This window comes from Pituophis catenifer, unplaced genomic scaffold (genome assembly GCF_029215685.1).
Source record: "Pituophis catenifer annectens isolate HBS135680 unplaced genomic scaffold, rPitCat1.0.hap2 SCAF_3, whole genome shotgun sequence".
Classification (NCBI taxonomy): Eukaryota; Metazoa; Chordata; class Lepidosauria; order Squamata; family Colubridae; genus Pituophis; species Pituophis catenifer.
Window position 1 is genome coordinate 208,741,859 of NW_027256883.1, and position 12,062 is coordinate 208,753,920.

General features: G+C 44.7%; 1 protein-coding gene across 1 annotated transcript in view; it reads left to right on the forward strand.

Moving 5' to 3' along the window:
* COL20A1 (collagen type XX alpha 1 chain) overlaps positions 1-12,062 on the forward strand; it is a 210,074-nt gene that overhangs the window by 161,869 nt on the left and 36,143 nt on the right. The window contains exons 29-30 of the mRNA XM_070941127.1: positions 3,908-3,961; positions 10,431-10,526. Of these exons, the coding sequence (XP_070797228.1) occupies positions 3,908-3,961; positions 10,431-10,526 (150 nt within the window). The remainder of the gene's footprint in view (positions 1-3,907; positions 3,962-10,430; positions 10,527-12,062) is intronic.

Genomic DNA, 12,062 nt, shown 5'->3' on the forward strand with positions numbered 1-12,062 from the left:
TCACGCCAGCCCTGTTTGATGGAAAAGAAAAGTTTTTAGGGCACGGCGAAAGACCCGGAGATCCGATATCCTTCGTATCTCCGGGGGCAAATTGTTCCAAAGGGCAGGAGCTGCCACAGAGAAGGCCCTCCCCCTGGGGGTTGCCAGCCGACATTGCCTGGCTGATGGCACCCTGAGGAGTCCCTCTCTGTGGGCGCGTACTGGTCGGTGGGAGGCTATCGGCGGCAGAAGGCGGTCCCACAAATACTCAGGTCCTATGCCATGGAGCGCTTTAAAGGTGGTGACCAACACCTTGAAGCGCACCTGGAAGACCACTGGAAGCCAATGCAGCTCACGCAGGAGAGGTGTCACATGGGAGCGCCCCCTCGCTCCCATAATCCCCCGTGCGGCTGCATTCTGCACCAGTTGGAGCCTCAAGCAAGGGCTGCCACTGGGAAGAGGGCCTCGGTTTATTCTTCATAACAACTGAGGGCAGGACAAGAAACGATGGGTGAAAGCTTGCCAGAGGGAGATCCAACCTGGAAATAAGGAGGAATTTCCAGACAGTGAGAATGATTAATCAATGTAATAGCTTGCCCCCTGGAGTTATGGGTGCTCCATCGCTCCAGTTTTTCAAGAAGAGATTGGACAATCATTTGTCTGGGATGGTATAAGGACTTCAGCCTTGGGCATGGGGAGGGCAGGGGGTTAGACTAGAAGACCTCCGAGGTCCCTTCCAGCCTTATGATTCTATTGTATGGTAATGGATGTTATTTTTTATTTATTTATTTTTTTTAATTTGATTTATATGCCGCCCTTCGCCGGAGACTCAGGGCGGCTTACAATGCGTTAAGCAATAGCCTTCATTCTTTTGTATATTTTTTATACAAAGTCAGCTTATTGCCCCCACAAACTGGGTCCTCATTTCACCTACCTTAGAAAGGATGGAAGGCTGAGTCAACCTTGAGCCTTGGAGAGATTCGAACCAGCAGAAATTGCAGGCAGCTGTGTTAATAACAGGGTTCATTAACCACTGTACCATCAAGGCTCTTAGAGATAATTATAACAATACCCTGCCTAGTGTTCAGCAAAACCACAGTTTGAAATTCAGACTTTTTTGTTCAAGCACTATCTCTTGATGATCTCAAAGGATAATGGATCTTCTTCAAACAATGACACCAGTATGTGTACACACACGCAGAGTCCAACTGAAATGAGTAACAGGATGTTAGAAGAATTATCCTTCTGGGTTCAGCTCCAAGTGGGAAAAAGACACTGGAAACATGGAGACTGCTTGGAAAGATGGTTTAATGGTGGACAGGATCACATGGTTTGAGTTCCTGAGCAGAAAAGGGGCGAGATGCAACGAGTCCCCAGGTTTTATGCTCTCTCTGGCTTTGAACTTCCTGGGGCCCCAAAAGAATATCCTGATTGGTTGTCAGACTCCCAGGGGGTGGGGGTCTTAGCTAGCCTTGCTGGCTGATGTAATCTTCCCAGGTGCCATGTGGTGAGTTTCTGTTGCTAGATGGGTCCTATTGTGTTAGTTTCTGTTGCTAGATGGGTCCTATTGTGTTGCAGATGATGGTCCATTGACAAAGATTGAGTTTCTGCCTCTGGCCCATTGACAAGGGGTGGGGGGGGCAAGAAGGTGGGAGCTGCTTCGTCTTTAAAACATGGTTCTCCATTTCTCATCCAGGGAAACATAATATTCTGCCTTTTTAATATTTCCTAAAATATTTCATTCTTCTAGGAAAGGGGTGGGTGCTAACTTCCTACAAGGAGACCCCTCTATCCCCGAATCAACTCTTTGTAAATAAAGCTTGCGTGTTGTCAGCTCACTTTCCAGTTGTGCATCTGTGCTGGAAACGCAAAGCAGCCTCTGTTGAGCTCTGGCTAAGCTGAGTCAATAATTCAAAGGATTAAAAGGGGAAAAAAAATTAAAAAGCACAGGCCAGGTTGAAAATGTCTCCTGAACACCCTCAAAGGTCTTGGGTTGGCAGGGGTGGCTCCTGCAGTAAATGAAGCTGGAAGGATTTCTGCCTTTCCTTCCCCAGTCCATAGAAAGCCTGGGCCTGTTCTCTTTTCTTCTAGCCATTTCGGTTGCAAGTGATTGGAATACAGATGAGAGCTGATGAAGTCAGGAGCACTTTGTGAAATGAGAATGGGAGACACACATCCACCTATTACTGTAATAAGCCACTCTCCCTTGTAGAGCCGTGCTCACATTTAACAAAGTTCCCTGCATCTGGCATGACAAAATAAAGGCACGCAGAGTTAAGAGTGCTATTTCCCATTGTTGGGAAATGGAGGTTGGATAATTGCCAAGGCAAAGTTTTCAGCTGTTCTCCTGTGCTGACAACAGCAGGTCAGTAACAGAATAACAGAGTTGGAAGGAATCCTGGAGGCAGGAGTGAAATCCAGCAGGTTCTGACAGGTTCTATAGAACCGGTAGCGGAAATTTTGAGTGATTCGGAGAACCGGCAAATGCCACCTCTGACTGGCCCCAGAGTGGGGTGGGAATGGGGATTTTGCAGTATCCTTCCCCCAGGAGTGAGAAGGGAATGGGGATTTTACAGTATCCTTCCCCTGGAGGGGGGTGGGAATGGAGATTTTGCAGTATCCTTCCCTGCCACGTCCACCAAGCCACTCTACGCCCACCAAGCCATCCATCTAGCTGACAATCTTAACTGGGGCTTATTTTGTGGGTAGGGCTTATAGTACGAGCATCCTGAAAAATCATGCTAGGACTTATTTTATGGTTGGGCCTTATTTTCAGGGAAACAGGGTAGGTAACATCATCAGTGCTAGTAAGAAGGGGGATTTGCTCTCAGTTTATATTCTAGTGGCTTGCCCTGCCAGTGTTAGTGGGAATGGTCTTATTACTCAGAAAGCACCAAGAACTCCTCATTTCTACTCTGAGTCACAAATGTTCTCCGTTATCAAAACCCATTGCTATTTTAATCAACTCCATCCATTTTGCTGCTGGTTGTCATCCTCTTTGTTGTGGCTCCGTTACCTGAGCCTGTGTCATCGGCAGGAGAGGACTCCGAGAGTGAAGGAGAGGAGTTGGCAAGGTCTCCCTCTCCAGGACCCTCCTCTCTGGCAATGCCTTCGGTGTCTGCCAAAGGGCAAGAGATAGGGCCGGGGCCAAGCACGTCCATGCAGCCACAGATGGACAGTGATGAGGGTAATGAGTCTTGGCTGGATCCATGCCAGTGTCGCAGAGATAAGCGCGTGCAACAGAAGAAAAGGCGTACCCAAGATTAGGCTGAGTCACTGGACCACACCCCACAGGATATAAAAGGGAGCGTGGTGGCCAGTCAAACCTTGTGACGAACAAAGCTGAAAGCTTCCATGCCATTCTGCATTGCCGGACTTTTGCTATAGACTTTGCTGGATTATCTCTGGACTTAATTGACTCCGTAATTATTGAGCTGTTTCTTTTGATGTACCAGAAGTGGGGAGACGTTATCTCTCCTCTTCGTAAATAATAAACTCTTGGCAGGCAGCCACTAGGTTGTTGCCAAGTTCCGTTATCATAAGGAAAAGGATTTTGGTCTGGTTTGTCTTTAACTCTTGAACGTCTGTTGGTGTGTGTGCGTGTGGTTGGGGACAGACTCTTTTTCTTTCCTTCCATGTTATCAGCATTCTAAATTACTCAAGAGACGGTCTTCATACTGTTATCCAAATCTGATTTCTGATATCTCCAAGGTCTTCTTTTCTTGCAACAGAAGCTTCTGTTTTTTCTACTCTGTTCTCAAAATGGTTGAGGTTCACTTTCACATTTCTCATGAGCTGGAGAAACAGAAAATAGAGAATATGTTGGTGCCTTTGAGATGGAATTGTCCATAAATAGCTGTATTTTAATCCAGTCCCTTTCTTCTTTATAATTAGGAACTCATTCTGTGGATTTGTCTTCCTTCTGCAGGGCAACCCTGGGCGAAGGGGCATCCAGGGAGAACAGGGGGAGCCTGGCCCCAAGGTAAGTTGTGTGACATCAGAATTAATCAATAACTTATTGAGCGGGAGGCGATGTGGGGCAATTTGAAAGCAACCAACATCCGATTGTCTGTGGACAGGGGTCTGCAACCTTAAACACTCAAAGAGCCATTTGGACGTGTTTCCCACAGAAAAGAAAACACCGGGAGCCACAAAACCCTTGTCTTGCCTGACTATTTCTTGAGCGGCCACAAAACTAGCATATGTAGTTGAATTAAACGTTCTGTTTTCTTCTGAAACTCTTCTTTTCTTGGATTTATCTGTGGTTGGACTACCGGGAGTTGAAAAACTTAATAAATCATGTGCCAGTGGGTGTTGCACATTGGCAGTTGTGACGCATATTTTGAGTGACAGGGAGCTGCAACAGAGGTGTGAAAGAGCTGGATGTAGTATTCCAAAGGCGGGCCTATCAAAGCAGTATAGAGTGGTACTAACCCCTTCATGTGATCTTGAAACTAGTCCTCTGTTGATTGCAATCCAATGTAGGATTGCATTGACTTTTTTTTTGCAGCTGCAGTACACTGCTGGCTCATATTTAAGCATTGATCCACTAGGACTCCTAGATCCGTCTCACAGTTACTACTGTTGAGACAGGTACCATCTATTCTATACCTGTGCATTTGGTTTTTCTTGCCTAAGTGTGTTTATCACCACTGAATTACATTTTGTTGGGTGAAAGGGGTGCTTGGGGTTCTACCCCCCCCCTAAGAATTCAATGAGGCATCAATCTCAGTCCTTGTGTGTAGAATAGTGGTGTACAGTCTTGGTCCCTTTAAGACTTGTGGGCTTCAACTCCCATAATTCCCCAGCCAGTATGGGGAATTCTAGCAATGTTTGTCCATTATGCAGCTGAGGGCTCCCCTCCCTGTTATCTGACTGTTCTCTAGGCAGCATCTCTTCCCTCCATCTCCCAAGGTCGTTGTGACATAGCCTTACAAAAGGCAACCACTTTCTGACTCACACAGCAATAACAAAAAGAACGAAAACAATGTTCCAGTATAATAGATTAATTGGGAATTGTTCCCTTAAGTATATCCCAGTCTCTTTCTACTGTCTTGTCAAATGGAGTAGAAAAAATTCCACTGCAGAAACTTTCTAAAGAACTGCATATATTGCCTTATTTAATGGATCTTTTAGGGGAAATCTGTGGGGTTTTTTTTTCCCCTTTACTTATTTTGCTAAAAGGAGACAATGAAAATAAGGAACCAGGCCATAGCATGTTAGGAGGCATCTGAATGACAAGTTTATGTCCAAGAAACCGAAAAAAAAAATTACTTCAGGATTCTAATCCCTTTTCGAGGTCCTCTAAGGCAAAACTTAGAGGTTGAAAAAAAAAGTGGTATGCAGAATTTCAGAACAACCTTCCCAAACTGAAGAATATAATTTTTAGGAAACCCAGTGATTTTTATATCTCCATCAGCTTCAGTTCATGAGTTTTTGGATGATAAGGAAGAGAATAAGAGCTCCGTCTGAATTTAGCAAAATCAATTGTTCCTTCCCAAAAAATATTATTGCAGCCAGCTGGGGAAAGTTATTGTATATTTGAATTATTTCCACCGTGCACAGAAAACAAGCACGTGCTGGGAAGAAATGGCTGGATCTTACTCTGAGATATGCTAGTGCTGTGTAAACAAAGAATTTATTTCCTAGATTAATGTCCATTTTTCCATCAGGAGCTTACATAAGGCTGGGCTGGGAGAGAACGACTGGTGCAAGAATCTATGGAGATTCTCAGTCGTCCAAGACATGGTTGTCCCAAAGGTGCTTTTTCAAAAGGCAACTGGCCTTTGTTTTTCCTTGAAGACATTTTACTTCTCAGCCAAGAAGCTTCTTCAGTTCTGACTGTCAGAACTGAAGAAGCTTCTTGGCTGACAAGCCAAATGTCTTCAAGGAAAAAAGAAGCCCAGTCGCCTTTTGAAAAAGCAACTTTGGGACTGGTGTAAAGTTTCTCAGTGAGCTTCCATAATTGTGTAGGGACTTCACTGTGTGGCTCCAATATCTTTTGTTAGTCATGGATTGCTAGGTATCTCATTTAATGAGTCTTGTTCCATCATGTTTAATCAGTTGAGCCTACAACTGGGACTATAACAAGTGCTTTTTCTGATACAGGTTATAAGGATTTGTCCTGGTGGAAAACATATCATCTAAAAGCCAAAAATATGCAGATATGGGAGAAGGAGGGGCAGAACCTAAGGGTGGGGTGAAAAGAGGGATAACAGAATAACAGAATTGGAAGGAACCATAGAGTCTTCTATTCCAGTGGTCCCCAACCTTTTTATCGCCACGGCCCGCTGAGCGCGCGCAGGGGTGGGGGCACGGCCCAGGAGCTTTTGCGCACGGCCCATTGAGCACGGCCCAGGAGCTTTTGCGCACGGCCCAGGAGCCTTTGCGCTGCAGCGTTTATGTCCCCCGGCCGCTGCGCGGCCCGGTGCCAGGTACTCCACGGCCCGGCACCGGTCCGCGGACCGGGGGTTGGGGACCACTGTTCTATTCAACACCTTGTTCAAGCAGGAGACCCTATACCATTCTGGACAAATGGTTGTCCAATCTCTTCTTAAAATCCTCCAGTGATGGAGCACTCACAACTTCCAGAGGTAAGCCATTCTACTGATTAATTGTTCTCACTGTCAGGATATTTGTCCTTAGTTCTAGGCTGGATCCTTAGGCACTTTGGAGAATAGGTTGTCTCCCTCAATATGCCTCTCAAATATTGGAAGATTGCTATCATGTCACCCCTAGTCCTTCTCTTCATTAGACTAGACATACCTAGTTATTGCGTTCATCATACAGTTTAGCTTCCAGTCCTAATCATCTTTCTTGCTCTTCTCTACACTCTTTCTAGAGTCTCAACATCTATGGTCTTACCAAAGCAGAATAAAGTAGTACTAACAATCTAGAGTCCCTACATAGTGAACTAAGTCCCACCCTCCTTTTTTTTTTTTTTTTAATTTGATTTATATGCCGCCCTTCTCCGGAGACTCAGGGCGGCTTACAGTGCATTAAGCAATAGCCTTCATACTTTTGTATATTTTATACAAAGTCAGCTTATTGCCCCCACAAACTGGGTCCTCATTTAACCTACCTTAGAAAGGATGGAAGGCTGAGTCAACCTTGAGCCTTGGAGAGATTCGAACCAGCAGTAAATTGCAGGCAGCTGTGTTAATAACAGGGTGCTTTAAACCATTGTAGTACCAAGGCTCTCCTTGGTTGTCATTGACTGTTATCTAACTTTAAGCAGATACCAGCCACTAAGTGAGAAGATTCTTGAGCCTGGACTAAAGCAATAGATCAATTTAACTGAACTTTGACCTGGTCTTTTGACCTGACATCAGACACCAGTAGAAGACTCAATAAAAGTGGATGTTGGTTGTCTCAAAGGTGCTTTTTCAAAAGGCAACTGGACTATTTTTTCCTTGAGGGAAGAAAGAAGAAAACACTTCGCTTCTCATCCAAGAAGCTTCATCAGTTCTAGCAGGATGGTGGGGGCAATGGAAATATCATATTTCTTTGCAGTCATCCTTCCATCGCCTCTACCATCTTCATATCCTTCATATCTCCATATCTCCATATCCTTCATATCTCTGCATCCTTCACATCTTGGTATCCTAGGTATCTTTGTATCCTTCATATCCTTCATATCTTCACATCCTCCATATTTTTGTACCATTCATATATTCATATCCTTTGTATTTTTGTATCCTTTCATCACCTCCACCATCCTGCCAGAACCAATGAAGCTTCTTGGATGAGAAGTGAAGCATCTTCTTCTTCCTCTTCAGGGAAAATATAGTCCAGTTGCCTTTGAAAAAGCACCTTTGAGACAACTATGACCTGGATGACTGAGAATCTCCACAGACCAGGGGTCAGCAACCTGAGGCTCTGGAGCCGCATGTGGCTCTTTCACCCCTCTGCTGCGGCTCCCTGTCACTCAAAATATACATCACAACCGCCAATGTGTGACACCCTCTGGCACGCGATTTATTGAGCTTTTCAACCCCTGGTAGGCCAACCATGGATTGTTGTGGCTCCGTTACCTGAGCCTGTGTCATCGGCAGGAGAGGACTCCGAGAGTGAAGGAGAGGAGTTGGCAAGGCCTCCCTCTCCAGGACCCTCCTCTCTGGCAATGCCTTCGGTGTCCGCCAAAGGGCAAGAGATAGGGCCGGGGCCAAGCACGTCCACGCAGCCACAGATGGACAGTGATGAGGGTAATGAGTCTTGGCTGGATCCACGCCAGCGTCGCAGAGATAAGCACGTGCAACAGAAGAAAAGGCGTGCCTGAGATTAGACTGAGTCACTGGACCACACCCCACAGGATATAAAAGGGAGCGTGGTGGCCAGTCAAACCTTGTGACGAACAAAGCTGAAAGCTTCCATGCCATTCTGCATTGCCGGACTTTTGCTATAGACTTTGCTGGATTATCTCTGGACTTAATTGACTCCGTAATTATTGAGCTGTTTCTTTTGATGTACCAGAAGTGGGGAGACGTTATCTCTCCTCTTCGTAAATAATAAACTCTTGGCAGGCAGCCACTAGGTTGTTGCCAAGTTCCGTTATCATAAGGAAAAGGATTTTGCCGGCTGGTTTGGTCTTTAACTCTTGGACGTCTGTTGGTGTGTGTGCGCGTGTGGTTGGGGACAGAACATGGATAAATCCAAGAAAAAAAAAGTTTCAGAAGAAAACAGAACATTTAATTCAACTACTAGTTTTGTGGCCGCTCAAGAAATAGTCAGGCATGGGAAGGGTTTTGTGGCTCCTGATGTTTTCTTTTCTGTGGGAAACGGGTCCAAATGGCTCTTTGAGTGTTTAAGGTTGCAAAACTGTGGTATAAGGTCTCCTGCTTGAGCAGGGGATTGGAGTAGAAGACCACCAAGGTCCCTTTAAGCCCTATTATTCTATGCTCTATGTTCCCAGAATACAAGAAGAGTTGGTCCTTAAAGTAAGACAAGTATCGAGCCCAAGGCTTCTCTATGACTTTATTACCAACTTTTGCTTTGCTATTTTGTTATGCCCATGGTGTATTTCCATCTACTGCCTACCAAATCAGTGTGAAAACCTCCGGAATGATCCAGAGTTGTGCAATAAATCAGTGGCTGGAAATAGCAAACAACCTTGATATGCAATGTTGAAAGCTTTAGAAAAAAAAGTCAAAACTCCATCACCATGACTTCAGCACGTACCAAAGAGTGACTGAAAGAAGCAGAGGAAGCAATGACAAAATAGAGATTTGGGTTTCTGGTCCCAGAACTCAAATCATCATTTCATAGAAAAGGCAAAAGAGAAGCAACCAGAATTTGCGCAGGGTGTTATAAATAGTCATCTGGCAAAGAATTAATTTGCCCAGTTAAATGGATTGTGGCATCAAAAACCCTCAATTTAATTGTGAGGGCAGGTGTCAATTAAATCTACCACACTCATTAAATTTTATGTCATTTGCATTAACTTGTACTGTTTACATCAATTTCTGACATTCGCGTGATTATGTATGTAATGCAATGGAGTTATTCACAATAATACATCAGTGTAATGTGTAAACATTCAATTTAATGGACTGATGTCCATTAAATGGAAGTCAAGAGTCAAACAAAAAATATTCCAGTTATCTCTGAGCAACTGCATTAAATTAAGGTCTGTTAAATGGAGGTTATATAGTAATATTGATGGGATTCAGCCGGTTTAGACTGGTCCAGGTGAACTGAATGCTAATTTTGCATCTGGTTCACCGAACCGGTAGTTGCAAGGACTGGCTGGCCCTGCCCACCCTGCCCCGCCCCTCTCGGGAGTCTCCACGTGGCCCGTTTTGGATGCGAGGTAAGTGCAGGGCCCATGCAGAGGCTCTGGGAGGGCGAAAAACAGGCCTCCTGGAAGTTCCTAAAGTCCAAAAACGGGCCTGGTTCCAGCCTCCAGAGGGCCTCTGGAGCCTGGGGAAGGCCATTTTTTGCCCACCTGGAGGTTCAAAGAAAGCCTCCGGAGCCTGGGGAGGGTGAAAGCACCCCCCCGCTGCAGTGCAGGAGGCCAGGTAGGCCACGCCCACCCAGCACTTGGGCAGAGAACCGGTTGCTAAAATTTTTCAATCCCACCCCTGCTAAAGAGTATACCTGTCAAGAAACTAAACCTTACTTCAAATCCTTATTTCAAAGCTCAGCTGTGATTAGATTGTCTCAGCCAAGTTCTATCCTTTACGTTCTCCATAAACCCTTAGGCACAATTATGCTAACCTACGCATATATTTTTTTTTAAAGACTGCAAGAAAACAGCCAAACTCACCAAGGACCCCTAATTATTCATGCATTTGATTCATAAGATTTGAGTGGAAAAATGGCTTCTATCCTTCTTCGCCGTTGTCTTCCGTCTTCTCTGAATTTGGTGTTAGCAAACCAAGACTGTATTAGAGTTTGGTATGCTTGGAAGATCATGTTTTTTCTGTGTTTCTTTATTTTCTCTGATTCCTTAGGGGGAACCAGGGCCTCCGGGCCAAGCTGGACCAAAAGGGCCAGGAGGACACCAAGGGACCCCAGGTTCGCAAGGATTAACCGTGCAAGGCCCCATTGTAAGTTATTTTCTTTTCCTTTGAGGTCGGGTTAAAACATTGTAGTTCAGATAACGAACATAGCAATAGCTTTTGGGGAAAAAATAGCGTATTTTAAACCTCAGCAATTTTGATAATGGAGAAACGGTCTCCTATATAGCCAGTTTCATCTAGTGGTTCAGGCACCAGGCTAGAAACCAGGAGACTGTGAGTTCTAGTCTCACTTTAGGCATAATAGCCAGATAGGTGACCTTGGGCTAATCATCAGGAGACTGTGAGTTCTAGTCCTGCCTTAGGTTTGAAAGTGGGCTGGGTGTCTTTGGGTCAATCACCAGGAGAATGGGAGTTCTAGTTCTGTTTTAGGCATGAAAACCAACTGGCTGTCAGACTTCGATGCTATCTCAAAATAAATGAATTCCCAAACTGCCAATCTTTAAGGAAATCTTTTCTTTATTCAAGCACAGCAACCGGATCATGACTCGATGCGGACAAAACTGACCTTTTGCCCCCCAATCCCTCCCTTTCCGATCCCCAAGTCTCTGCTTCTCATTGGCTATCTTCCAAGTCACTCTCCTGACTTCTTGTCTCGTCATTTCACAGGAATGTCCCCCCCTCCTCATTTCCACGACGACCGAGCTTCAAAGGGATTTAGCAGGCAAAAGTTCAGAGCTTATCTCTCCTCTCTATGCCAGCGCTGAAACGCTGACACTGGCTGACTTTGGCCCATCATTAGGAGAGTGTGGGTTCTAAATTCCACCTTAAACATGAAAGCCGACTGAGTGACTTTGGGCCAGTCATTCTCTCTCAGCCTAACCCACCTCACAGGGTTGTTGTTTTGGGAAAAATAGGAGGAGGAGGAGGAAGTATTCAATATGTTTGCTGCCTTGAGTTGTTTATAAAAATAATAAAAGGTGAGATATAAATAAGTAATAAATAAAATTGTAATTCACACAAGAGGACATGCTCTCTAAGCTTCCTTCTTTGTTCCCTTGCTATCTGCTGGGTTCTGAATTTTGCTGGCTTATTTCGTAGGTCATGAGTTTTCTGGTCGAAGGAACGTCAGAGAATTGCACAGCCAAATGAAGTCAGAGATGCTGACATGAACTTGTAGTTTTATATAAATAAATATATTTTACAGTTGTATTTAGAGTAAACAAGAAAGTCAGGTACATCACTACATGAGGTAAATCATAGAACGACATACAGAGCACACAGAAGAAAAAGGCGGGAAAAAAGGGAAACTCCCCCTTTATACCCAGCAACCAATCATAACGTAAATTGCCTCATGCAGGTGGTCTATGACAATTCTCCACAGCCAACTCGCCATGGCCAACTTGCAATGGCCAACTTGCTGCAAGATAACTCATCACATTCAACTTACCACAGGACAACTCGCTGCAGGACAAGAGTTACACTAATATCAAAGAAATCGTGGAATAGAATCATTAAAGAGAGGATGCAAAAGGAGCGACAGAATGACAACAATTAAAATAATTTTTATTTATTTGAAATAATTGAATAGAATTGTTAAATTGTCCCATAGGAGTTGGCTGTGGG